The 26,798-nt window shown below is 43.3% G+C and overlaps 1 protein-coding gene across 4 annotated transcripts in view; it reads right to left on the bottom strand.

Annotated features, from left to right (window-relative positions):
• Nucleotides 1-8,221: 8,221 nt before the first annotated feature.
• LNP1 (leukemia NUP98 fusion partner 1) overlaps nucleotides 8,222-26,798 on the bottom strand; it is a 42,712-nt gene continuing 24,135 nt past the window's right edge. For 3 of the 4 annotated variants that reach the window (XM_073307740.1, XM_073307731.1, XM_073307722.1), the window contains exons 6-7: nucleotides 10,993-11,085; nucleotides 8,222-8,594 (exon numbers count right to left, since the gene is read on the bottom strand). In XM_073307740.1, coding sequence (XP_073163841.1) covers nucleotides 8,496-8,594; nucleotides 10,993-11,085 — 192 coding nt within the window. In that variant the 3' untranslated portion in view covers nucleotides 8,222-8,495. Of the gene's footprint in view, nucleotides 8,595-10,992; nucleotides 11,086-19,766; nucleotides 21,738-26,798 lie in introns of those variants that run through there. The other variant, XM_073307750.1, reaches the window with a different exon arrangement.

A 26,798-nucleotide genomic window follows, 5' to 3' on the forward strand; every position in this document is an offset into this window, starting at 1 on the left:
CTCTCTTCTGAGAGGGACAGAGGCACTCATCTGTCACCCTCACATGGCATTCTGGGAGGTATGCTGCCTGCCAGGGGCCCATATCCGAGACATTATGGCGGGATAGTCGAGGATCATCCGGCCCTCTGACTACTACTCCATGCTACTCCTCCATGTCAGCAATAATGATACTGTGAAATATGACCCTCAGCAGATTAGAGGTGACTACAGAGCTCTGGGAGTATGGGTGAAGGAGTTGGGCACACAGGTGGTCATCTCTTCGATCTTTCCGGTCAAGGGTAGGGGCCCTGGCAGAGACAGATGCATCCTGGAGGTGAATGCCTGGCTGCGAAGATAGTATCACCAGAAGGGTTTTGGCTTCCTTGACCATGGGATGCTGTTCCAGGAAGAAGGACTACTAAGCAGAGATGGGGTCCACCTATCGAGGAAGGGGAAGAGCATATTTGGATACAGACTGGCTAACCTAGTGAGGAGGGTGTCAAGGTTCCTCCCCCACTCTGAACTCTAGGGTACAGATGTGGGGACCTGCATGAAAAACCTCCTAAGCTTATCTTTACCAGCTTAGGTCAAAACTTCCCCAAGGTACAAAATATTACCCCCGTTATCCTTGGAATGGCCGCTACCACCACCAAACTAATACTGGTTACTGGGGAAGAGCTGTTTGGACGCGTCCTTCCCCCAAAATACTTCCCAAAACCTTGCACCCCACTTCCTGGACAAGGTTTGGTAAAAAGCCTCACCAATTTGCCTAGGTGACTACAGACCCAGACCCTTGGATCTTAAGAACAATGAACAATCCTCCCAACACTTGCACCCCCCCCTTTCCTGGGAAATGTTGGATAAAAAGCCTCACCAATTTGCATAGGTGACCACAAACCCAAACCCTTGGATCTGAGAACAATGAAAAAGCATTCAGTGTTTTACAAGAAGACTTTTAATAAAAAATAGAAGTAAATAGAAATAAAGAAATCCCCCCTGTAAAATCAGGATGGTATATATCTTACAGGGTAATTAGATTCAAAAACATAGAGAACCCCTCTAGGCAAAACCTTAAGTTACAAAAAAGATACACAGACAGAAATAGTTATTCTATTCAGCACAATTCTTTTCTCAGCCATTTAAAGAAATCATAATCTAACACATACCTAGCTAGATTACTTACTAAAAGTTCTAAGACTCCATTCCTGTTCTGTCCCCGGCCAAGACGACTACAGACAGACACACAAACCCTTTGTTTCTCTCCCTCCTCCCAGCTTTTGAAAGTATCTTGTCTCCTCATTGGTCATTTTGGTCAGGTGCCAGCGAGGTTACCTTTAGCTTCTTAACCCTTTACAGGTGAGAGGAGCTTTCCCCTGGCCAGGAGGGATTTCAAAGGGGTTTACCCTTCCCTTTATATTTATGACAGAGGGCTTTAAACTAGGTTCACAGGGGGCAGGTGACCAAAGCCCACACGTAAGTCAAGAACGTGGAGACCTGGGAGGTTTGAAATTTGCAGGGAGCATGGGCTGTTCTAGCAGGGATAAAGGAGAGACAAGACAGAACTGGGTGGGGGGGCAGTAGAATCAAATCAGTATCTTAGATGTCTGTATACTAATGCAAGAAGTCTGGGGAATAAGCAGGAAGAACCCAAAATGCTAGTAAATAAACAAAACCATGACATAGTTGGCATCACAGAGACATGGTGGGATAATACACGACTGGAATATTGGTATAGACAGGTACAGCTTGCTCAGGAAGGGCAGACAGAAAAAGGGAGGAGGTGTTGCCTTATATATTAAAAATATATAATTGGACTGAGGTTGAGATAGAAATAGGAGACAGACTTGTTGAAAGTCTCTGGGTAAGGATAAAAGGGGTAAAAAACAAGGGTGATATCCTGGTAGGAGTCTACTACAGACCACCTAACCAGAAAGAAGAGGTGGATGAGGCTTTTTTAAAAACAGCTAACAAAATCACCCAGAGCACAGGACTTGGTGGTGATGGGGGACTTCAACTACCCAGACATCTGTTGGGAAAATAACACAGCAGGGCACAGATTATCCAACAACTTCTTGGAAGGTATTGGAGACAATTTTTTATTTCAGAAGGTGGAGACGGCTACTAGGGGAGAGGCTGTTCTAGACTTGATTTTGACAAATAGAGAGGAACTGGCTGAGAATTTGAAATTAGAAGGCAGCTTGAGTGAAAGTGATCATGAAATGAAAGAGTTCATGATTCTAAGGAATGGTAGTAGGGAGAATAGCAAAATAAAGACAATGGATTTCAAGAAGGCAGACCTTAGCAAACTCAGGGTGCTGGTAGGTAAGATCCCATGGGAGGCAAGTCTAAGGGGAAAAACAATAAAAGACAGTTGGCAGTTTTTCAAAGAGACATTATTAAGGGCACAAGAGGAAACTATCCCACTGCATAGGAAAGATAGGAAGTATGGCAAGAGACCACCCTATCTTAACCAGGAGATCTTCAATGATCTAAAAATCAAAAAAGAGTCCTAGAAAAAGTGGAAACTAGGTCAAATTACAAAGGATGAATATAAACAAATAACACAAGTATGTAGAGACAAAATTAGAAAGGCCAAGGCACAAAACGAGATCAAACTAGCTAGAGACATAAAGGGTAACCAAAAAAAAGAAACATTCTACAAATACATTAGAAGCAAGAGGAAGACCAAGAACAGGGTGGGCCCATTACTCAATGGGTTGGCGGGGGGAGAGGCAGAGAGGGAGAGAATAATAACAGAAAATGTGGAAATGGCAGAGGTGCTTAACGACTTCTCTGTTTCGGTTTTCACCAAGAAGGTTAGTAGTGATTGGACATCTAACATAGTGAATGCCAGTAAAAATGAGGTAGGATCAGAAGAGGCTAAAATAGGGAAAGAACAAGTTAAGAATTACTTGGACAAATCAGATGTCTTCAAGTCAGCAGGCCCTGATGAAATGCATCCTAGAATACTAGAGGAGATATCTGTGTCATTAGCAATTATTTTTGAAAAGTCATGGAAGACGGGAGAGATTCCAGAAGACTAGAAAAGGGCGAATATAGTGCCCATCTATAAAAAGGGAAATAAGGACAACCCAGGGAATTACAGACCAGTCAGCTTAACTTCTGTACCCAGAAAGATAATGGAGCAAATAATTAAGCAATCAATTTGCAAACATCTAGAAGATAATAAAGTGATAAGTAACAGTCAGCATGGATTTATCAAAAACAAATCATGTCAAACCAACCTGATATTTTTCTTTGACAGGGTAACAAGCCTTGTGGATAGGGGAGAAGTGGTAGACGTGGTATATCTTGACTTTAGAAATGCTTTTGATACTGTCTCGAATGACTGTGTCATACACAAACTAGGGAAATGCAACCTAGATGCAGCTACTATAAGGTGGGTGCAAAACTGGTTGGAAAACCATTCCAAGAGAGTAGTTATCAGTGGTTCACAGTCATGCTGGAAGGTTAACCTCGCAGGGATCATTTCTGGGTCCGGTTCTGTTCTTCATCAATGGTTTAGATAATGGCATACTGAGTACACTTATAAAGTCTGCGGACGATACCAAGCTGGAAGGGGTTGCAAGTGCTTTGGAGGATAGGATTAAAATTCAAAATGATCTGGACAAACTGGAGAAATGGTCTGAAGTAAATAGGATGAAATTCAATAAGGAAAAATGCAAAGTACTCCACTTAGGAAGGACCAATCAGTTGCACACATACAAAATGGGAAATGACTGCCTAGGAAGTAGTACTGCAGAAAGGGATCTGGGGGTCACAGTGAACCACAAGCTAAATATGAGTCAACAGTGTAACGCTGTTGGAAGAAAAAGCAAACACCATTCTGGGATGTATTAGCAGGAATGTTGTAAGCAAAACACAAGAAGTAATTCTTCCACTGTACTCTACACTGATTAGACCTCAGCTGGAGTATTGTGTCCAGTTCTGGGTACCGCATTTCAGGAAAGATGTGGGCAAATTGGAAAGAGTCCAGAGAAGAGCAACAAAAATTATTAAAGGTCTAGAAAACCTGACTTATGAGGGAATATTGTTTAGTCTGGAAAAGAAAAAGAACTGAGAGGGGACATGATAACAGTTTTCAAGTATGTAAAAGGTTGTTACAAGGAGGAGGAAGAAAAATTGTTTTTCTTAACCTCTGAGGATAGGACAAGAAGCAATGGGCTTAAATTGCAGCCAGGGAGATTTAGGTTGGACATTAGGAAAAAATTCTTAACTGTCAGGGTGGTTAAGCACTGGTTAAGCATTGAAATAAATTGCCTAGGGAGGTTGCGGAATCCCCATCATTGGAGACTTTTAAGAACAGGTTAGAAAAACACCTGTCAGGGATGGTCTAGATAATTAGTCCTGCTACAAGTACAGGGCACTGGACTAGATGACCTGTCGAGGTCCCTTCCAAGTCTATGATTCTATGATTCCAGGCAAGCCTCTTCCTCTCGGAGGCTCCTGTACTCTCCCATCTTACTCCATAATATGGTCCCTGAAAGCAGGGCCCTGTTTCCCATCACACTTCAAACAAGACTCCAGGCTCAGTCCCACTTCAACTTCCTCCCAACCAAAACAGGGCTGGTGTTTGCAACAGATTATCTCCTGAAAGCAGGCCAGTCTATCCAAGTCTCAGTTTATTCTGCAACAGTGAGTCAGTGCTAACTCACTTCACTCTTTCTTTTCCAGAATTAAAGTCACTGCTGACAGGGTCGGTATGTTAGGCACACTGCCAGCATATTACTGTCCACCTCTCCACACAGTTCCTTCTCTCTACTATATACCCCCCTTTGCAAATTTAGTTGTTTTAGCATTTCCCTCTGTCTCTGTGTTAGTATGTATCAACACTGATTCATGTACACAGGTATACATGTATACAGGGATACATAGAAAAATACTGTATTAGGTAACTCAAATACAGGGAAAAAGAAAAGGAGGACTTGTGGCACCTTAGAGACTAACCAATTTATTTGAGCATAAGCTTTTGTGAGCTACAGCTCACTTCATCCGATGTACTCCTTTTCTTTTTGCGAATACAGACTAACACAGCTGCTACTCTGAAACCTGTCAAATACAGGGGTATAAGCAGCAGTTTAAGAACACAGCGCGATAGGAAAATAGGAGGAATGGTAGGAACTATGGTGGGACCATGTTTTGAAGTGAGAAAATTAGGGGAATAGGGGAAACAGGACTGTTCAGGGAAATATGGAGGCAATTGGACTAGTAGTGCAAGTGTGTGGGGTCCCAGCAGGCAAAGCAGAGAAGGGGCCTGAGAGATGTCTGAGGTATCTTATCTATCTATTTCATTGTTGACACCTGTTCCATATGAATAGTTGTCAATGTAGATACTTATTAAGAAAATTGAGAAATCCCTGCTCCCTCCCCCCCAAAAAAACGAAGCAAAAAACATTAATTAACTATAAGTTAATGTGGCTAGGTTGCATATCCCACCAATGCTCACTGTAAAAAGGAAATAAGCAGTGTAGTTATTCACTTTGTCTACAGTCCACTCACACTGTGACCCGCTACTATAGATGGATGCACCTGCTCAGTGACACAACTTGGGTAAAAAATGGAGATAATTTCTTTCTTAAAGGAAAGGGGACAGACCAACTTTTTGGGAACTACTGCTTCTGAAGTTGCATTTCTGCATCTAAGGACAAAATTGGGTTTTCTACATCTAACAATATAAAAGAAAGATATTTCTTTACTGGGAGAAAAATTTATATCGCCATACTACAGAGAAGAATGAACTTCATTGCCTTATGACATCACCAATGATAAAACAGTGCAGCTGATGCAACACCCTATGACCTTTATCACTGGTGCTATAACAGCCTAGGTTTTTCAGCATGTCTTCTGGTTAACAAAGTTTGGTGATGGAATTTTAAGCCTTGCAATGCCCTGGAATAACAGGTATGACTAGTGCTCATTTTACAGATTGTCTAAATAGGCCCAGAGAGGTGAAATGGCCAGACCAAAGTCATTCAGCTGGTAAGTGGCAGAGCTAGGAATAAAAGCCATGACTCCTGATGCTCAGTCCCCACTCCAACTCCCGGGTAACACTTCTTCTGTAAACTATCTGAAATAAGTAAAGATGCACTATCAAATTTATTCCATCATTTTTGTTTTATTTTGATTTCCACTTTGCTAATTTCTTTTTAAAATTATGTCTTTTAAGAAAGTTAACTGTATTATATATCCATTTGCTTCTATTTATTGCTTAAGAGATTTGGTACTTTATCTGACAGAAAAAAATCTTAGCATAGACCCCAATCCTGCAAACAATTACTCACTGGAACTACTCAAGGTAGTAAAGTTAAGCATGTGTGCAAGAGTTTGCAGAATCAAGGTTCTAATGTGCAGTGTAACTTAATTTTCCGAGATTTTCTCTGAAATATATTAACGGTGACAGACTAAGCAAGGGAGGGGAAGTTCACTCTCATATTCTCATTAATGGAGTTGTTTTGAAAGTATGAAGAGCTTTTCTGATTTTCAACTATTATATTTTTAGAGAACAACAACAAAAAATAGCCTGTTGTGTTTAGTTCTTAAGAGAGGATATTGTGACCAGAAAACATGAGCAATGAAATTTTTCTGTGAATGATGGTGGAGTGAAATCAGAGTTCTAAATGTCCATCTACCTGACTGATAAGAGAAGAAGAACTGTGACCCTCTCACACAAATCATGGATAGATCTACTAAGCAACAGATACTCAACTTAGATCGTCAGGTAGGAAAATGTTCTTCTTTTTTAAAGGTGTTGCTAAGGCAGATGGCTTTAAGAAACAACTGCTTCTGAAGATGTACAATAGAACCCCTATTTTATCAACAAATTGGGGACTGAAGAGTTCATAAAATCAAAATGTTTATAAAACTGAACATCTCAAGATTACAAAAAGTATGGTGCTTAAGTTGCAGTGTGGTGCATGCCTTGCTTTCTTCTTGTCCTTCAAACCATGGCAAAGTGATGTCTAATGCACTGAGGGCATGGGAATTTGAAGGAATGTTGACTTATTCTTCATTAACATAACTTTTGTTTTGTGGGTTTTTTTTCTTTCTGGAAAAATTGTTCATATAACTGACTGTTCAAATGATTGGTGTTCATAAAATTGAGGTTCTTCTGTATTTGTTGAAGAAAACTTGCTATTTGAAAAATAAATATTCCCTATTCTCAGTAAGATACCTCTAGGATCAGACACCATTTCTGCACCCTTTGAAAGATTCTTTCAGAGTAGAGACCAAATGTGCAATGACCCTGGGACAAGATGTATACTATCAGTCTCCTCATGATGTTCTGCCCTGTGTCAAGGAACAATCTTCCCAGAAGGCCTCACATAGAGAGTACATTAAACAACATGGAAAATAGGGCTGATTCTTGGGGAATGCAATATTTCAAATCTATCAGTGATGATATGGAAGAATTTGGCCTATGGGATTTGATGTATGGCTTGGGAATTCCTTTCCATAATGATTTAGTGACTAGAGAATATAGATGGAGGGCAGTTCTAGACATACCAGCAATATCCCATACTGACCAACTCAGTATATGCTGCAATCCCTAAGCAACAGGCCAAATTCTGCCCCGCAACCTGTGCTGCTCACATCCACACCAGTGAGACTCCTGCATGCACATTCAAGGGCATAATTTGACTTTATGGGATACATGAGATGAGAGTCAGCCTTAGATTTGTATTGCATATGATTATAGTTACAATAATTTCCTGCCCTTTCTCATTTTGTATCACTACATCTGCCATAATTTAAACACTGCTAGTGGAATTATATTCTGTTGATATATCTTCTTGAAGTGTCTTCTGCATAAGCAAGTTTTTTTTAAATCGGTCCTTCAACTGGCCCAGAGCACTATGATCTGATCGACCAACTAGTCAACTGATTTTCATAATAGCCATGGGAACCTAGAACCCCAAAAATGAATAGGATTAATATACTGATATTGAAAAGAATAATGTGGGGAAAGTTTAGAGAAAAATGGAAGATTACAGCATCACTGCTCCTGCTTTCATTGTAATATCTGTCAATCCAGAGTCTCTCAGTGGCACTGTAATAAATGTTTAACTTCATCCCAGTGTGTCACTTAATTCTCTCAATATGGATTAAAGAGTTCCCCCATTGTATAATAATCATATCATCCAGCCATTTAACAAAAATGAGTTAAATTCACCATTAAATTTATTTCTTTTTGTAGCAAATGTGTGATTTTTATTTACAGTTGTCTGTACAATTATAAAAACAAATATTTTTTTTCACTCTTTTCCCACAAACATTCTCATGTTGCAGTGGCATGCACAGGCAGAATGTGTTAGTTGGTTTTCATTTAAGTCATTTTTGATCTTTAAAGTTGATTTCTAACATTAAAAAAAGCTATACTTGTTATAACTACCTTGTACCCTGTGATCTAAGGCATGACAATTCTTTTTTGTTTTTTCTTCTCTAAGTGAAATGGAGCTTTGAATGAGTCCTCTGTGGAGTCCTTCTGAGCTCCCTTTTCATCCTGGTTGATGAAGGTCTAAAATAGAGTTTGACATGAGCACATGGATGCGACAAGTTGGGCAGGTTGGTTTCTTTAGCAGCCACTTTTCAATACACTGTTGGAGGAAAAGAATATGGGAAAGAGAAAGTTAGCAATCGAAACTTGTTGCACTGACGCTCAACTACCAGGATTTTTGAGAGGGATGATTGGTAAATTCCCATACATGACCAAAGCTTTGATCTAACCGTTTTTTTAAAATGCAGCATAAAAACCCATGTATTCAGTGAATCACAGAAAATAAAGCTGGAAGGGACCTCAAGAGTTTATCAAGTCCAGCCCCCTGCAATGACGCAGGACCAACTAAACCTAGACCATCCCTGACAGGTGTTTGTCCAACCTGTTCTTAAAAACCTCCAGTGATGGGGATTCCACAATCTCTTTTGGAAGCCTATTCCAGGGCTTAACTATCCTTATAGTTAGAAAGTTTTTCCTAATATCTAATATCTATCTCTTTTGTGGCAGATTAAGTCCTACCTTTAGTGGACATGGAGAACAATTTATCACTGTCCTCTTTACAACAACCCTTAACATATTTGAAGACTGCTGTCAGGATCCCCCCTCTGTTTTCTTTTCTCAAAACTAAACATGCCCAGTTTTTTTAACCTTCCCGCAGAAGTGAGGTTTTTGAAATCTTTTAACATTTTTCTGGTTTTCCTCTGGATTCTCTTCAGTTTATGCACATCTTTCCTAAAGTGTGACAGAGAGACTTGGACACAATACTCCAGCTGAGGCCTCACCAGTGCCTAGTAGAATGAGACAATTATTTTCCATATCTTACATATGACGCCTGTCAGTACACCCCAGAATGATATTAGCCTCTTTTGCAACTGCATCACATTGTTGACCCATGTTCAATTTTATATCTGCTATAACCCCCAACAGTACTATCACCTATCCAGTTATTCCCCATTTTGTAGTTGTGCGTTTGATTTTTCCTTCCTAAGTGTAGTACTTTACACTTAATTTTGTTGAATTTTGTCTCCTTGATTTCAGACCAATTCTCCAATTTCTCAAGATCATTTTGAATTCTAATCCTGTCCTCCAAAGTGTATGCAACTCCTCCCAACCTGATGTCATTTCGCAAATTTTATAAGCATATTATCCACTCCATTATCCAAGTCATTCACGAAAATATTGAATAGTATTGGACCAAGGACTCACCCCTGTGGGACCCTACTAGATACACCCTCCCTGCTTGACAGTGAACCATCAATAACTACCCTTTGTTATTACAACCAGTTGTTCACCCACCTTATAGTAATTTAATCTAGACCACATTTCCACAGTTTGGTTATGAGAATGTCAAGTGGGATTGTGTCAAAAGCATTATGAAAATCAAGATATATTTTGGCTACTGCTTCCCCCCATCCACTAGGCCAGTAACCCTATCAAAGAAAGAAATTAGGTTTGTTTGGCATGATTATGTTATCCTCTAGGTATTTACAAATGGTTTGTTTAATATTTTTTTCCAGTATCTTCCCAGGTATCGAAGTTATACTGACTGGTCTGTAATTCCCCAGGTCCCCTTCTCTGGTCCTCCATGATCTCACCCATCCTCCATGAGTTCCTCCATGAATGCAGTTATTGGACTCAATTCTGCTTTCATTTAAATGACTTCAATAAGATCAGGATCAGACCCAATTTTAATTTTTCAGGAGTATAAGATCTCTAGCTCTCTCTCGCTCTTTATTTAGTTAGTTAGTTAGTTAATTTAGTGCTAGATTGACAGTTCTTGAGACTAAGGTCCTATGTTTATCCACAGAAGAGGTATAATATAAGCAGCAGTATCAAGCTTCCCAGCCATTATGCCTAAAACATCACCTTGGGAGATCATTTCTAGGGACATGATACATTTTCTATGGCTAATTTGATCCTTGGTCACTTTGCTGAGAGTGCTAATAAGGGTGCCATTTATGCTACTGGTTGTTGCCATGTGATCAGCTGTCCACTGAAGATTGTACCAAACCCACCAAACTCTTTCACACCAAGCATCCAACATTTATAGCAATGCTTGGCCACTTCTGTCCTGGGAGAGATTTGAACTAGAGCCTAGAAGTTAAACCCTCTTATCCCTATCCCAGTACCAATTCCGCTGAGACCTCCGGATTCCATTCTTTTGCTATAATTATTTTTCAACCAATTGATATCAGGAACAAATACACACTGGATACAGAGGTTCTGATCTGGTCCTGCATTAGGGCAATTTTTGTCTCATTCCTCTAGTACAAAGCTGTCATGGAGGCAGCTTAGCTGGGCACTGAGGAATTCATCCAGTGTAGGAGGAGCATCAAGTAGTGCAGCAGCTTCTACACCCCCACCCACCATCTCAATCACCAGTAAAAGGGGCTCAGTCAAAGTCTAGTTGCTGTTGTGGAAGGTCATATATGGAATCCTTCCTCTTCCAAGTAACTATCACTGACAGGGAATAGGGCCCCTTGAGTTTCTTGCAGTACCTCTTTGTGAAAGCTGTGCATGCAGTGAAGTTCCACTATACAGCCAGTCTCGAGATCATCATGACAAATAACACACGGATCCGAATCTTCATCCTTCAAAGGAACATAAATTACTGTCAGTCATAGGATGACTCCAACCCAGAACTACTTGTGGTTGAGTAACTGGACTGTATTGGATAAGTTAGCAGACCAAAGAGTGGCTTTACATATGATGTTTACTTACCTTACAGCTGAGATCTGAGTTCTATTGACCTGGGATTTAATTGATCCCATGCATAAAGAAATCTATTAATTTAAATGGCCAGGTCCTCAACTACAGATGAGTAGCACTTGTCACAGCTGGGGAGAGGGACACAAAGATCCCCTTTGCACACCACCCCAATCCTGCGGCTGCCCTTAATTGGGCTGGTTCCCTCCTGCCCATTGTAGAAACCATTAACGGCTGCTCTCTGCTATCCCAGGATCTCCATATGAGAGAGCCTCCAGGGAGCAGATCTATCAGGTTTAAGGCCATCATGGCAGCCCTTTTACTGGCATTCTGCGCATCCAGGGAGCCCAGAATATCAGCTGAGATTTGCTGTATAGATCTGTGAGCAGATTTATCTCCTAAGGACCAAATTCTGTGCTTAGGACCCAGCCTGAATAACTTGGCGAGGCATTGGTGAAGTGTATGAGTGAAGGACATCCAGGAATCCTTCCCTGGGGGCTGCAGAGCAGAAGCAGAGCTTCTCTTTGATTCATACCTTCAGCACCATGAGTAGAATAAACTCAGTTAGCTTAGGATCCCCCATGCTATGTGGGAAGGACTGGAGGGTCTCCATAGCCTTGCTGCTGAGTACAACTGTCATACATCCCTCACCTGTGTCTTTTCTCCAAGTTCTTGTCTACACTGGGAAAATGCATCATGTTAGAAAATATGGGTTTCAGAGTAGCAGCCGTGTTAGTCTGTATTCGCAAAAAGAACAGGAGTACTTTTGGCACCTTATAGACTAACCAATTTATTTGAGCATAAGCTTTCATGAGCTATTGTTTCATGTTCTCTATGTATATAAATCTCCCCGCTGTATTTTCCACTGAATGCATCTAATGAAGTGAGCTGTAGCTCACGAAAGCTTATGCTCAATTAAATTGGTTAGTCTCTAAGGTGCCAGAAGTACTCCTTTTCTTGTTAGAAAATACGTTAACTAACCAAATTTAAACATCATGATGTTAAGCACAATCGTGCCATTAGCATGGACAAGGACAGTCATGTTTGAAAACATATTAGCTGGTTGTGGATAAAGCTATGGTCCACCCTTTACAACTTCTTCCTGGCTATTTGCTGCACGGCGGTGGAGACAAGACACTGCTGAGGGAAGCTGTATTTGCCTACCGCTCAGGAGGGGTCATACTGGGCTTATGATTGGTGACCTGGATTCAGAGAGATCTTCCTTGCAGGAAGAGTGGAGTCTGGCCCATCAGTTCCACAGAGTGGGTACATCCTCCTATAGACTAGCAAAGGAAGGTCTGTGAGAAGGAAAAGAGCCAGATGGACTGTGTTATGCTAGGTCACACTTTTGGTCTGGTTCTTGTTTGCCTAAAGTCACTATATACCACTCCGGCAGTGTCAGTGTTTAATTTGTGCCAGGGCTTGCCAGGGCTGAGCCTCAGCACCTCTTGGGCAGTTCACAGCCCCGGCACCTCTGGGCTTGTGGCGTCAGTTATGAAAGTAAAAAAATTGCCTTAGCCCCAGCGCCTAATTGCTTGAGCGCTGGCACCTCTTTTGTTACAAATTAAGCACTGGGAAGTGTTAAAAGGCCTTAAAGTGGGTGTAAATAACCAAAGCAGTGTAAAGCAGCCTTACCATAAATGAAAATCAGATCCTTGGTGATGTGTGCTGCGATGAGTGAGTTTACTCCCTCATTCATTTAAATAGAGGGTAAGCTGGAGCTGCCTCAGGGCTTGTCTACACTTACCGGGGGATTGACACACGGCGATCGATACATTGGTGGTCAATTTAGTGGATCTAGTGAAAAGACCTGCTAAATCAAGCGCAGATTGCTCTCCCGTTGACTCCTGTACTCCACCTGAACAAGAAGCGCAAGGGGAGACAACAGGAGAGCAACTCCCTCCACATAGCTTACCCTGTGGTAAGTCGATCTAAGTACGTCGACTTCAGCTACGTTATTCACCTACGTTATTAGCTGAATTTGTGTGACCTAGCCCTGGTCTACACTAGGACTTTAGGTCGAATTTAGCAACGTTAAATCGATTTAAACCTGCACCCGTCCACACAGTGAAGCCCTTTATTTCGACTTAAAGGGCTCTTAAAATCGATTTCCTTACTCCACCCCTGACAAGTGGATTAGCGCTTAAATCGACGTTCCCAGCTCGAATTTAGGGTACTGTGGACACAATTCGATGGTATTGGCCTCCGGGAGCTATCCCAGAGTGCTCCATTCTGACCGCTCTGGACAGCACTCTCAACTCAGATGCACTGGCCAGGTAGACAGGAAAAGAACCGCAAACTTTTGAATCTCATTTCCTGTTTGGCCAGCGTGGCAAGCTGCAGGTGACCATGCAGAGCTCAGCAGCACAGGTGACCATGATGGAGTCCCAGAATCGCAAAAGAGCTCCAGCATGGACCGAACGGGAGGTACGGGATCTGATCGCTGTTTGGGGAGAGGAATCCGTGCTATCAGAACTCCGTTCCAGTTTTCGAAATGCCAAAACCTTTGTGAAAATCTCCCAGGGCATGAAGGACAGAGGCCATAACAGGGACCCGAAGCAGTGCCGCGTGAAACTGAAGGAGCTGAGGCAAGCCTACCAGAAAACCAGAGAGGCGAACAGCCGCTCTGGGTCAGAGCCCCAAACATGCCGCTTCTATGATGAGCTGCATGCCATTTTAGGGGGTTCAGCCACCACTACCCCAGCCGTGTTGTTTGACTCCTTCAATGGAGATGGAGGCAATACGGAAGCAGGTTTTGGGACGAAGAAGATGATGATGAGGAGGAGGTTGTAGATAGCTCACAGCAAGCAAGCGGAGAAACCGGTTTTCCCGACAGCCAGGAACTGTTTCTCACCCTAGACCTGGAGCCAGTACCCCCCGAATCCACCCAAGGCTGCCTCCTGGACCCAGCAGGCGGAGAAGGGACCTCTGGTGAGTGTACCTTTTAAAATGCTATACATGGTTTAAAAGCAAGCATGTGAAAGGATTACTTTGCCCTGGCATTTGCGGTTCTCCTAGATGTAGTCCTAAAGCCTTTGCAAAAGGTTTCTGGGGAGGGCAGCCTTATTTCGTCCTTCATGGTAGGACACTTTATCACTCCAGGCCAGTAACACATACTCGGGAATCACTGTAGAACAAAGCATTGCAGTGTATGTTTGCTGGCATTCAACCAAAATCCGTTCTTTCTCTCTCTGTGTTATCCTCAGGAGAGTGAGATATAATTCATGGTCACCTGGTTGAAATAGAGTGCTTTTCTTCAGGGACACTCAGTATAGCCCATTCCTGCTGGGCTGTTTGCCTGTGGCTGAACAGAAATGTTCGCCGCTGTTAGCCACAGGGACGGGGGAAGGTTGAGGGGGTAGTCACGCGGTGGGAGGAGGCAAAATGCGACCTTGTAACGAAAGCACATGTGCTATGTATGTAATGTTAACAGCAAGGTTTACCCTGAAAGAGTGTAGCCACTGTTTTATAAAATGTGTCTTTTTAAATACCGCTGTCCCTTTTTTTTTCTCCACCAGCTGCATGTGTTTCAATGATCACAGGATCTTCTCCTTCCCAGAGGCTAGTGAAGCTTAGAAAGAAAAAAAAACGCACTCGCGATGAAATGTTCTCCGAGCTCATGCTGTCCTCCCACACTGACAGAGCACAGACGAATGCGTGGAGGCAAATAATGTCAGAGTGCAGGAAAGCACAAAATGACCGGGAGGAGAGGTGGAGGGCTGAAGAGAGTAAGTGGAGGGCTGAAGAGAGTAAGTGGCAGGCTGAAGACAGGGCTGAAGCTCAAATGTGGCGGCAGCGTGATGAGAGGAGGCAGGATTCAATGCTGAGGCTGCTGCAGGACCAAACCAGAATGATCCAGTGTATGGTTGAGCTGCAGCAAAGGCAGCTGGAGCACAGACTGCCACTGCTGCCCCTCTGTAACCAACCGCCCTCCTCCCCAAGTTCCATAGCCTCCACACCCAGACGCCCAAGAACGCGGTGGGGGGGCCTCCGGCCAACCAGCCACTCCACCACAGAGGATTGCCCAAAAAAAAGAAGGCTGTCATTCAATAAATTTTAAAGTTGTAAACTTTTAAAGTGCTGTGCTTAAAGTGCTGTGTGGCATTTTCCTTCACTCCTCCACCACCCCTCCTGGGATACCTTGGTAGTCATCTCCCTATTTGTGTGATGAATGAATAACGAATGCATGACTGTGAAGCAGCAATGACTTTATTGCCTCTGCAAGCGGTGATTAAAGGGAGGAGGGGAGGGTGGTTAGCTTACAGGAAAGTAGAGTGAACCAAGGGGCGGGGGGTTTCATCAAGGAGAAACAAAGAGAACTTTCACACTGTAGCCTGGCCAGTCATGAAACTGGTTTTCAAAGCTTCTCTGATGCGTACCGCGCCCTCCTGTGCTCTTCTAACCGCCCTGGTGTCTGGCTGCGCGTAACCAGCAGCTAGGCGATTTGCCTCAGCCTCCCACCCCGCCATAAACGTCTCCCCCTTACTCTCACAGATATTGTGGAGCACACAGCAAGCAGTAATAACAGTGGGAATATTGGTTTCGCTGAGGTCTAAGCGAGTCAGTAAACTGCGCCAGCGTGCCTTTAAACGTCCAAATGCACATTCTCCCACCATTCTGCACTTGCTCAGCCTGTAGTTGAACAGCTCCTGACCACTGTCCAGGCTGCCTGTGTACGGCTTCATGAGCCATGGCATTAAGGGGTAGGCTGGGTCCCCAAGGATACATATAGGCATTTCAACGTCCCCAACAGTTATTTTCTGGTCTGGGAATAAAGTCCCTTCCTGCAGCTTTTGAAACAGACCAGAGTTCCTGAAGATGCGAGCGTCATGCACCTTTCCCGGCCATCCCACGTTGATGTTGGTGAAACGTCCCTTGTGATCCACCAGAGCTTGCAGCACTATCGAAAAGTACCCCTTGCGGTTTATGTACTCGCCGGCTTGGTGCTCTGGTGCCAAGATAGGGATATGGGTTCCGTCTATAGCCCCACCACAGTTAGGGAATCCCATTGCAGCAAAGCCATCCACTATGACCTGCACATTTCCCAGGGTCACTACCCTTGATATCAGCAGATCTTTGATTGCGTGAGCTACTTGCATCACAGCAGCCCCCACAGTAGATTTGCCCACTCCAAATTGATTCCCAACTGACCGGTAGCTGTCTGGCGTTGCAAGCTTCCACAGGGCTATCGCCACTCGCTTCTCAACTGTGAGGGCTGCTCTCATCCTGGTATTCATGCGCTTCAGGGCAGGGGAAAGCAAGTCACAAAGTTCCATGAAAGTGCCCTTACGCATGCGAAAGTTTTGCAGCCACTGGGAATCGTCCCAGACCTGCAACACTATGCGGTCCCACCAGTCTGTGCTTGTTTCCCGAGCCCAGAATCGGCATTCCACAGCATGAACCTGCCCCATTAGCACCATGATGCATGCATTGGCAGGGCCCATGCTTTCAGAGAAATCTGTGTCCATGTCCTGATCACTCACGGGACCGCGCTGACGTTGCCTCCTCGCCTGGTATTGCGTTGCCATGTTCTGGTGCTGCATATACTGCTGGATAATGCGTGTGGTGGTTGATGTGCTCCTAATTGCCAAAATGAGCTGAGCGGCCTCCATGCTTGCCTTGGTATGGCGTCCGCACAGAAAAAAGGCCCGGAACGATTGTCTGCCGTTGCTCTGACGGAGGGAGGGGCGACTGACGACACGGCTTACAGGGTTGGCTTCAGGGAGCTAAAATCAACAAAGGGTGTGCCTGTACATCAAGGAGTATTTCAGGCAGGACTGCACGGAGGGTTCCAATAAGAAATGGTGCACCAAAGTTATCGTTGTTATTGGAACAAGGAGGTTAGCCTGGCCTCTGATTGATACATGGCTAGATTAACCTCGCTGCGCCTTCTCTGTGAGTGACTGCAGTGTGATCTAGACAGGGGAGGAGGAAAATGAGTACAAAACAAATCTGGTCTATTTCTTGTTCTGACCCACTCCATCTATCCTTTACATCTTTGGCTGGCAGCAGACGGTGCAGAAGGACTGCATGCCATCCACATCTCATGGCTGCTTGGCAGAAGATGGTACAGTACGACTGCTAGCCATCTTCATCTCTTGCCTGCCTGGCATAAGATGGTACAATACGACTGCTAGCAATCCTCATCTCTTGCCTGCCTGGCAGGACTAAAGAGAATGACCGGGTCAAGACACTCCAAATTTAGTCCCTGCGCCCATGTCTGCCCAGGCGCTCCCAGCCGACGTGGCCAGGAGCACCTCGGACATGACGAGGACGACTACCAGTCGTATTGCACCGTCTGCTGCCAGAAGGCAATGGGTTGCTGCTACTGTGCAGCAAAGCCGTACTGCGTCTGCCAGCACCCAGGAGACATAGGGTGACGGTTACCTGAGCGGGCTCCATGCTTGCCGTGGTATGGCGTCTGCACAGGTAACTCAGGAAAAAAGGCGCGAAATGATTGTCTGCCCTTGCTTTCACGGGGGGAGGGAGGGTGGGAACGGGGTCCTGACGATATGTACCCAGAACCACCCGCGACAATGTTTTAGCCCCATCAGGCATTGGGATATCAACCCAGAATTCCAATGGGCAGCGGAGACTGCGGGAACTGTGGGATAGCTACCCACAGTGCAACGCTCCGTAAGTCGACGCTTGCCTCGGTACTGTGGAAGCGCTCCGCCGAGTTAATGCACTTAATGCACTTAGAGCATTTTCTGTGGGGACACACACACTCGAATATATAAAACCGATTTCAAAAAAACCGACTTCTATAAATTCGACCTAATTTCGTAGTGTAGACATACCCTTAGATCAATCTCCCCCCGTAGTATACACAAGGCCACAATATTAAAGAAAGGGAACTGATTCTCTGTGAAGGTTCCCTGATTCTTGGAATTCACTTCTCAGCTTAGTCCACCCAACCCTGGATGTGTTATTCTTCTGGACATGCTACAAGACCTCTCTGTTTTCCAGGGCTTTGGTGGATGATGGGATAATTGCATATCCTGTGATTATGACTGGTTTTCTTAGTGGATAATTTTAGACAGTCTATATGAATATATCTAGAGACTGTATGCAATGTGTGGGCATTGAGAGCACCCAGGCCTGGCATGGGCGTCCATCAGTATCATTTCATACATCTGAGAACAAATGCAAAATGTATTCATTTGTATGTTTGCATATTTAATATTAACTTTTTCTTTTACTCTGTTTATTTCATATTCTATTTTTACGTATATAGTGGCTCTGAGTTGTTTGGTTTTGATTTTCTGTTACCAATTTCCCCCTTTTTCTTAGAATGTGTTGCTAGTATATAAATAAATGCATCAATGGTTTCATGCTGTCCTTGTCAGCTGTTACATTTAATTATAGACATATGTAGCTGAACTTTGATCCATCCTCAAAATCATGCTTTGATTAAACAATACATCAGAAGCATCAGGGTATTTTTACTGTGCTGTGACGCTGAACATTCACAAACCTAAAAGCGTGGGTAGTGACACTGTAACCTTGTTTGATAGTCTTCTTGTTACGGATGGAAAATCATCTTTGATAGTTCTCTTGATAATCATCTTGTTACGGATGGATCCTGCTATTGAGATGCCTATTACAGAAGAATTTATCTGTGTACCCCTGGATTCACTTCCCAGAGGAGAGTATACAAGTCAGTCTCAGGTGTCAGGAAACACAGCAGAGGAAATTATTTTAATAGACATAACCTATCCCCAGTGAGCCAGGGGAGGTGTAGTGTACTGGCTTTAAAATGTGCATAGACAAATGTGTGATGTCACCCTTCAGTCACTGCCCCACAGAGAAGCTAAAACACCTACTCCTGCAGCTAGCTAGTTCTTCATTAGCTTCAGTAATAGAGGCCTTTGCTTTAAAATTAGCTCAGTTCATCGATGTCAGTTGGTTATGAGTATTTTGAGGGAACACGACTTGTTTTTTTCCAGATCAGCTTCCAACATCTACTTCAATTTGCAATTCATAATTAAGCTTTGGGTAAGACCCCGGCCTACAGGCCTTTAACCTTTTTTTCTGATTGTTTGTTTAGTCAAAGACAAATGGCAAGACATTGGTTTGGAAGAAAAAGCTGTTTTGAAGAATTTTAATCAGCCACTGGTCTCATGCTCCTGGAGGGAAGTTTCTTGCAGGTGCCAAATAGAGCTGGCCCTGTCACATTAACATGGTTGGGAAACAGGGGGGCCTGCAACCCAGAGAGCCAGTCTAAGAGCGGCTGAACTGCAGGTTTCTACCCCTGAGAGAGGTAAAGCCTGCCACCTGAGGGGTACACTCAACAGGGACTGCAAAGGGGTCCAAATCATAGCTCACCCAGTAGCTGTGACAGTGTCTATCCTAAATTCTTGTGTAATATAATTTTTAAATTTTAGTTAAAGAAAATTGCATCAGCATGGCGGTTTTGTATGACAGAAGGACTGTGTGAAATTCCAGTTTGAACCTGAAAGGAACCCACTAATGACAACTATAAATGAGCACATCTTTAGTTCTTTCATTTGTGTTTATTAATTTTATAACATTTGATACAAAGGAAAAACATTTAACAGACACTAACTACAGGTCAATAACCTTTTTTATACTCCCAAACAAAAAGGGAATTAAGATGGAGCTAAGTTTTTGAAAAGCTTTACAGACAACCTAAACTTTTAAAGTTTGGAAATTCAAAATTAAGGCTCTACTTTGCTTTAAAGTGACAAGATTTTTGCTAATCATGGAAAAATCAGTTAGGACAACCAACATTTTTTTTACTCTTCCCTGTAGTGTCATTATCTTTCATCTTCCCTAATAGTATTACCCAGTCCCTGTTTTCTATAGGCAAGACCTAGGGAAGCCTTTCCCATAATGGGGAGCGTTACATAAGAACATAAGAATGGCCATACTGGGTCAGACCAAAGGTCCATCTAACCTTGTATCCTGTCTTGTGACAGTGGTCAATGCCAGGTGCCCCAGAGGGAATGAACAGAACAGGTAATCATCAAGTGATCCAACCCATTGCCCATTCCCAGCTTCTGGCAAACAGAGAATAGGGACACCATCCCTGACCATCCTGGCTAATAGCCATTGATGGACCTATCCTCCATGAACTTATCTAGTTCTTTTTTTTTCCTCTGCTGAGGGAAGTCCCATCACCTGGGCAGATTTTTCCTGCGCCCAGAAGGAAATCTTGTCCATATTTGGTGGGACTTTCCCCTGAGTACAGGGAAACTTCACACCTTGGGAGATGGGGCTTCTCTAGGCCCTGCTTACAAAAGGCAGACCAGAAGCCCAGCTCCCTTCATTTGGCAAAGACACTAATCGTGGAAGGGGAACAAGTGGTAAGGGTAAAGTGCTGCTACCCTTCTGCTGAACATTCCTGCTTTGTTGGACTGTGGGAGCAGTGTTCTCTCTTGGCAACCTCCCTGAAGAACACAGACTGGTGAGGGATAGTTGGGAAGGCCATCTGTCTGGTTTTATTGGGGAATTCTTTGGATTACAGGGGTATAAGAGAGGTAAAGTCAGAAATGAGACAACAAGGGTTCACAGGAAGTGTGGAGTGGGTAAGTGAGATAGTAAATGGGGCGGGGGGGACCAGCACAAGAGAGATTGAGGTAGATAGGGGGTGAGGCATGGGAGGTAGAAGTGGGAGGGCACATTAGTTCACGGGTGCGGAAATTGACATTGGGGGAATGGTGGGGAGAGATGAGGTGGAGGGTAACACGGAGGGATAGTAAAGGGTAAGGAAATGTGGTGGGATGAAGCAATGAAGTATAACAGGGAGGGAAGGGGTGGCAGCAAGCCTGGATTTAAACAGAGCCAGTGATATATTCTTCAATAAATGTTTTGGGGGTGGTTAAAGAAATAAATGTTTCATTTACAAGACAAACCAAACCAACTGTCAGAGCTATGCGACGCTTGGCAGTTTGTGTGACATTTTTCTTTCTCAAACCTCTTGATAAGGCTGGGCTCAGTTTCCAATTTTTAACAAAAATTGAAACGAAGTGGGTTACACGTGATTTTGCAAGGCTCTGCAACCTGTGTGCATTCTCCTTTAAATGAGCATGTCCACTGCTGTGCTAAATCTAAATCTGACTGAAATCCAGATTAAAATGATGCAGGGCTCACTTAAACCTTGATCCAGCTAGGCACCCACTCTCCTTAAAGTGTCATGCTTCTAACGGAGAAAGTAAAAAGAGGACAATAGAAACACAGCTTCAAAGGTATCACTGTAATCATTTTATTTTAAAAATTAGGGTTTACTTTACTTCAGCTAACTGGCCTCTTCCTTCTAGTCAACACAAAATGACAAAACTCACTTTACTCTTTCAGTAAATGGCTCCAAAACACTGTAACCTTTTATGCAGAAATCTCTCTTTTTAATTTCTGCTTAGGATGGAAGCTATTTGCTTTGTTTTCCAGCAGGAATCTCTGGTCTTTCTTCTTCCTTCTGCTCTTTCTTTGGCTCCCTCTTCCCTCCCTCTCTCTTGTGAGATCTGCTCTTGGACATGCACAGCCTTGCTCTCCTCTCCTGCATGCCCTCAGGTTGCTGAAAGGAAAATAGAATGGAGAAAATTAGAAACAAATCCCTGAAAGAGTGACAAAAACTCATAATTTATTTAATCAAAAAGATATTATAAAAATTCTGGTCACCTACCTGTGACTGTCTCAAACTCATGGCCCCAGAGTAGTCACCCTAAAACCCAGCAGGGTGCAACATGTGTTCCCCTATAACTTTGGTATGCTGCACACTTACAGGCTGGGATCACCCATCTGAAGGGCCATGAGGGAGGAGGAGCCCTGGGATTTCACACCAGCCTCTGTCTTGCTACTCTCTCACTTGATCCAGGTTGTAATGAAGCCTCCACATTCCTTGATGATGTTCTCTGTTGGTTCTGAAGACCTCCCCAGACACAGGTGTTGAAGGTGTTAATAAGTTGTCATCAATGCAACTTTCAAGAGGGAAGCGATACATTAAGAATGAGGTTGAATAGGATTACCTCTTTCCCATGTATCTTTCCTGTGTTGCACTGTAAAGGATGGATTGAATGCCACCTCAAGGACTTTTATAGTGTTCAGAGAAATAGGAATTCTCATGGCTAAACCTGAAATCCAAGTTCAAGTGCACTCTCAAATTCTCTCTCATATTTTGACAGGTTTCAGAGTAGCAGCCGTGTTAGTCTGTATCCGCAAAAAGAAAAGGAGTACTTGTGGCACCTTAGAGACTAACCAATTTATTTGAGCATGAGCTTTCGTGACCTACAGCTCACTTCATCGGATGCATGCAATGGAAAATACAGTGGGGAGATTTTATATACACAGAGAACATGAAACAATGGGTGTTACCATACACACTGTAAGGAGAGTGATCAGGTAAGGTGAGCTATTACCAGCAGGAGAGAAAAAAAACCTTTTGTAGTGATAATCAAGGTGGGCCATTTCTAGCAGTTGACAAGAAGGTGAGAGTAATGGGGGCGGGGCGGGGGGGAGGGAATAAGCATGGGGAAATAGTTTTACTTTGTGTAATGACCCATCCACTCCCAGTTTTTATTCAAGCCTAATATAATGGTGTCCAGTTTGCAAATTAATTCCAATTCAGCAGTGTCTCATTTGAGTCTGTTTTTGAAGTTCTTTTGTTGAAGAATTGTGACTTTTAGGTCAGTAATCGAGTGACCAGGGAGATTGAAGTGTTCTCCAACTGGTTTTTGAACGTTATAATTCTTGACGTCTGATTTGTGTCCATTTATTCTTCTACGTAGAGACTGTCCAGTTTGGCCAATGTACATGGTAGAGGGCCATTGCTGGCACATGATGGCATATATCACATTGATAGATGTGCAGGTGAACGAGCCTCTGATAGTGTGGCTGATGTGATTAGGCCCTATGATGGTGTCCCCTGAATAGATATGTGGACACAGTTGGCAACGGGCTTTGTTGCAAGGATAGGTTCCTGGGTTAGTGTTTTTGCTGTGTGGTGACCTGAGAGTATTTGCTTCAGGTTGGGGGGCTGTCTGTAAGCAAGGACTGGCCTGTCCTTGCTTACAGACGGCCCCCCAACCTGAAGCAGGAACCTATCCTTGCAACATACCCCATTGCCAACTGTGTCCACGTATGTATTCAGGGGACACTATCATAGGGCCTAATCACATCAGCCACACTATCAGAGGCTCGTTCACCTGCACATCTACCAATGTGATATATGCCATCATGTGCCAGCAATGCCCCTCTGCCATATACATTGACCAAACCGGACAGTCTCTACGTAAAAGAATAAATGGACACAAATTAGACGTCAAGAATTATAACATTCAAAAACCAGTTGGAGAACACTTCAATCTCTCTGGTCACTCGATTACAGACCTAAAAGTCACAATTCTTCAACAAAAGAACTTCAAAAACAGACTCAAATGAGACACTGCTGAATTGGAATTAATTTGCAAACTGGACACCATTATATTAGGCTTGAATAAAGACTGGGAGTGGATGGGTCATTACACAAAGTAAAACTATTTCCCCATGTTTATTTCCACCCCCTACTGTTCTTCACATGTTCTTATCAACTGCTGGAAATGGCCCACCTTGATTATCACTACAAAAGATTTTTTTTCTCTCCTGCTGGTAATAGCTCACCTTACCTGATCACTCTCCTTACAGTGTGTATGGTAACACCCATTGTTTCATGTTCTCTGTGTATATAAAATCTCCCCATTGTATTTTCCAATGCATGCATCCGATGAAGGGAGCTGTAGCTCATGAAAGCTTATGCTCAAATAAATGTGTTAGTCTCTAAGGTGCCACAAGTCCTCCTTTTCTTTTTCTCATATTTTGGATACCTAACGTCCAATACTGCAAGGTGCTGAACACCTTCAACTCCCACTGGCTTCAAGGGGCTTTGAACGTAAACAGCACCTTGAAGGATCGGGCTGCCTGAAAGATGAACCAAAGTATACCCCAGTTACACCCCATAGAAACACTATTGTTATCTACACACATTCTGGTTTCCTTCTAAAGTACAGTCAGAAGTGAGAGCTTTGTGTATTATATGCAGTACATTTATCCAAACCGTATCACGCACGTACAGACTATCTAGCCACAGGCAACTCTTATAAACAATAAAGAAATCAGAATAGTTATGTGGATAAAAGTGAAAGGAACAGTGCAAAGTCCTAAATTAAATAAATTCTGAGGGGAAAAAAGAGGTTACAGGGAAAAAAAAGGTTACAGAGGTGCACATAAAGTTATAAGAATAGTCTTATACACTGTAATTATCATCCTCATGATAACTGTCATCTTCATGAGCCTGGAGCAGTCCTTGTGTTCAGGGAGTCAAAGGACTGTGATTTTGTGTCTGGTTCCTGCCTGGGAGCACAAGCAAAGCGAAGGACATTTATGACATATCTCCTTTCTGTCCCACCACTCAAAGCCAGTCAGAATCTGGCCCATATTGTTCCCCACTGCCAGCCCTTTCTTCTCCATGTACCATACTCCACTTTATATTAAGTCATCAGAATAAAGGATATTTTACAACTTTTTTAAAACTACAGATCAGCTGGTGTAAACCAGTGTGGCCAAATTTACTTTAATGGAGCTTTGCAAATTAATGCCAGAAGAGGATCTGACCCTAAGAATTCACAACTTGGAAATTGAATCAGTGCTTTTAAAATCGCTTTTGTCTATGAAAGAAATAGGGTAGCCAATCTCGTCTCTTTGGGGCTGAATTCAGTAACTTATATAAGCAGGTGCCTAATCCTGAAGCATGTGAGTGGGCCCAATGAATGTAATGAATGGGAGTAGTCCTATTGAAGTCTCATGCTTAAGACACCCGCTTAAATGCCTTGCTGAAACAGAATCAACCTGAAATCTAGCAAAACAAAAAATAACAAAGAGTTAAAAGTCATTTCAGGTTTTGGATCTGCTCCAGAGTCCATCTACCAATTTTTTGTGGTTTTACAATCACATCTCCTTGTAAAGAAGATTTTCTCTCCCATACTGCTGTATGAAAGACTCACACAGACAGCTGAAAATGACTATACACAAAGTATTGTTAAATGCAAAGTAAACAAATTGGAAAATAAGAGAGAAATATTTTCCCTTCTGTTTATTCAGTTCTACTAATCTTAAGTTTCACTTGCAACAATAAGTAAAACCTTTTCAGGCAGTGTGATTCAAGTTCATAGAATCATAGAATATCAGGGTTGGAAGGGACCTCAGGAGGTCATGTAGTCCAACCCCCTGCTCAAAGCAGGACCAATCCCGAACTAAATCATCCCAGCCAGGGCTTTGTCAAGCCTGACCTTAAAAACCTCAAAGGAAGGAGATTCAACCACCTCCCTAGGTAACGCATTCCAGTGCTTCACCACCCTTCTAGTGAAAAAGTTTTTCCTAATATCCAACCTAAACCTCCCCACTGCAACTTGAGACCATTACTCCTTGTTCTGTCATCTGCTATCACTGAGAACAGTCTAGATCCATCCTCTTTGGAACCCCCTTTCAGGTAGTTGAAAGCAGCTATCAAATCCCCCTTCATTCTTCTCTTCTGCAGACTAAATAATCCAAGTTCCCTCAGCCTCTCCTCATAAGTCATGTGTTCCAGCCCCCTAATCATTTTTGTTACCCTCTGCTGGACGCTTTCCAATTTTTCCACATCCTTCTTGTAGTGTGGGGCCCAAAACTGGACACAGTACTCCAAATGAGGCCTCACCAATGTCGAATAGAGGGGAACGATCACGTCCCTCGATCTGCTGGCAATGCCCCTACTTATACAGCCCAAAATGCCATTAGCCTTCTTGGCAACAAGGGCACACTGTTGACTCATGTCCAGCTTCTCGTCCACTGTAACCCCTAGGTCTTTTTCTGGAGAACTGCTGCCTAGCCATTCGGTCCCTAGTCTGTAGCAGTGCATGGGATTCTTCCGTCCAAAGTGCAGGACTCTGCACTTGTCCTTGTTGAACCTCATCAGATTTCTTTTGGCCCAAGCCTCTAATTTGTCTAGGTCCCTCTGTATCCTATCCCTGCCCTCCAGCGTATCTACCACTCCTCCCAGTTTAGTGTCATCTGCAAACTTGCTCAGGGTGCAGTCCATGCCATCCTTCAGATCATTAATGAAGATATTGAACAAAACCGGTCCCAGGACCGACCCTTGGGGCACTCTGCTTGATACCGGCTGCCAACTAGACATGGAGCCATTGATCACTACCCATTGAGCCCGACAATCTAGCCAGTTTTCTATCCACCTTATAGTCCATTCATCTAGCCCATACTTCTTTAACTTGCTGGCAAGAATACTGTGGGAGACCGTATCAAAAGCTTTGCTAAAGTCAAGGAATAACATGTCCACTGCTTTCCCCTCATCCACAGAACCAGTTATCTCATCATAGAAGGCAATTAGATTAGTCAGGCATGATTTGCCCTTGGTGAATCCATGCTGACTGTTCCTGATCACTTTCCTCTCCTCTAAGTGCTTCAGAATTGATTCCTTGAGGACCTGCTCCATGATTTTTCTAGGGCCTGGGGTGAAGCTGACTGGCCTGTAGTTCCCCGGATTCTCCTTCTTCCCTTTTTTAAAGATGGGCACTACATTAGCCTTTTTCCAGTCGTCCGGGACCTCCCC

Source organism: Lepidochelys kempii, chromosome 1 (genome assembly GCF_965140265.1).
Source record: "Lepidochelys kempii isolate rLepKem1 chromosome 1, rLepKem1.hap2, whole genome shotgun sequence".
Taxonomy (NCBI): Eukaryota; Metazoa; Chordata; order Testudines; family Cheloniidae; genus Lepidochelys; species Lepidochelys kempii.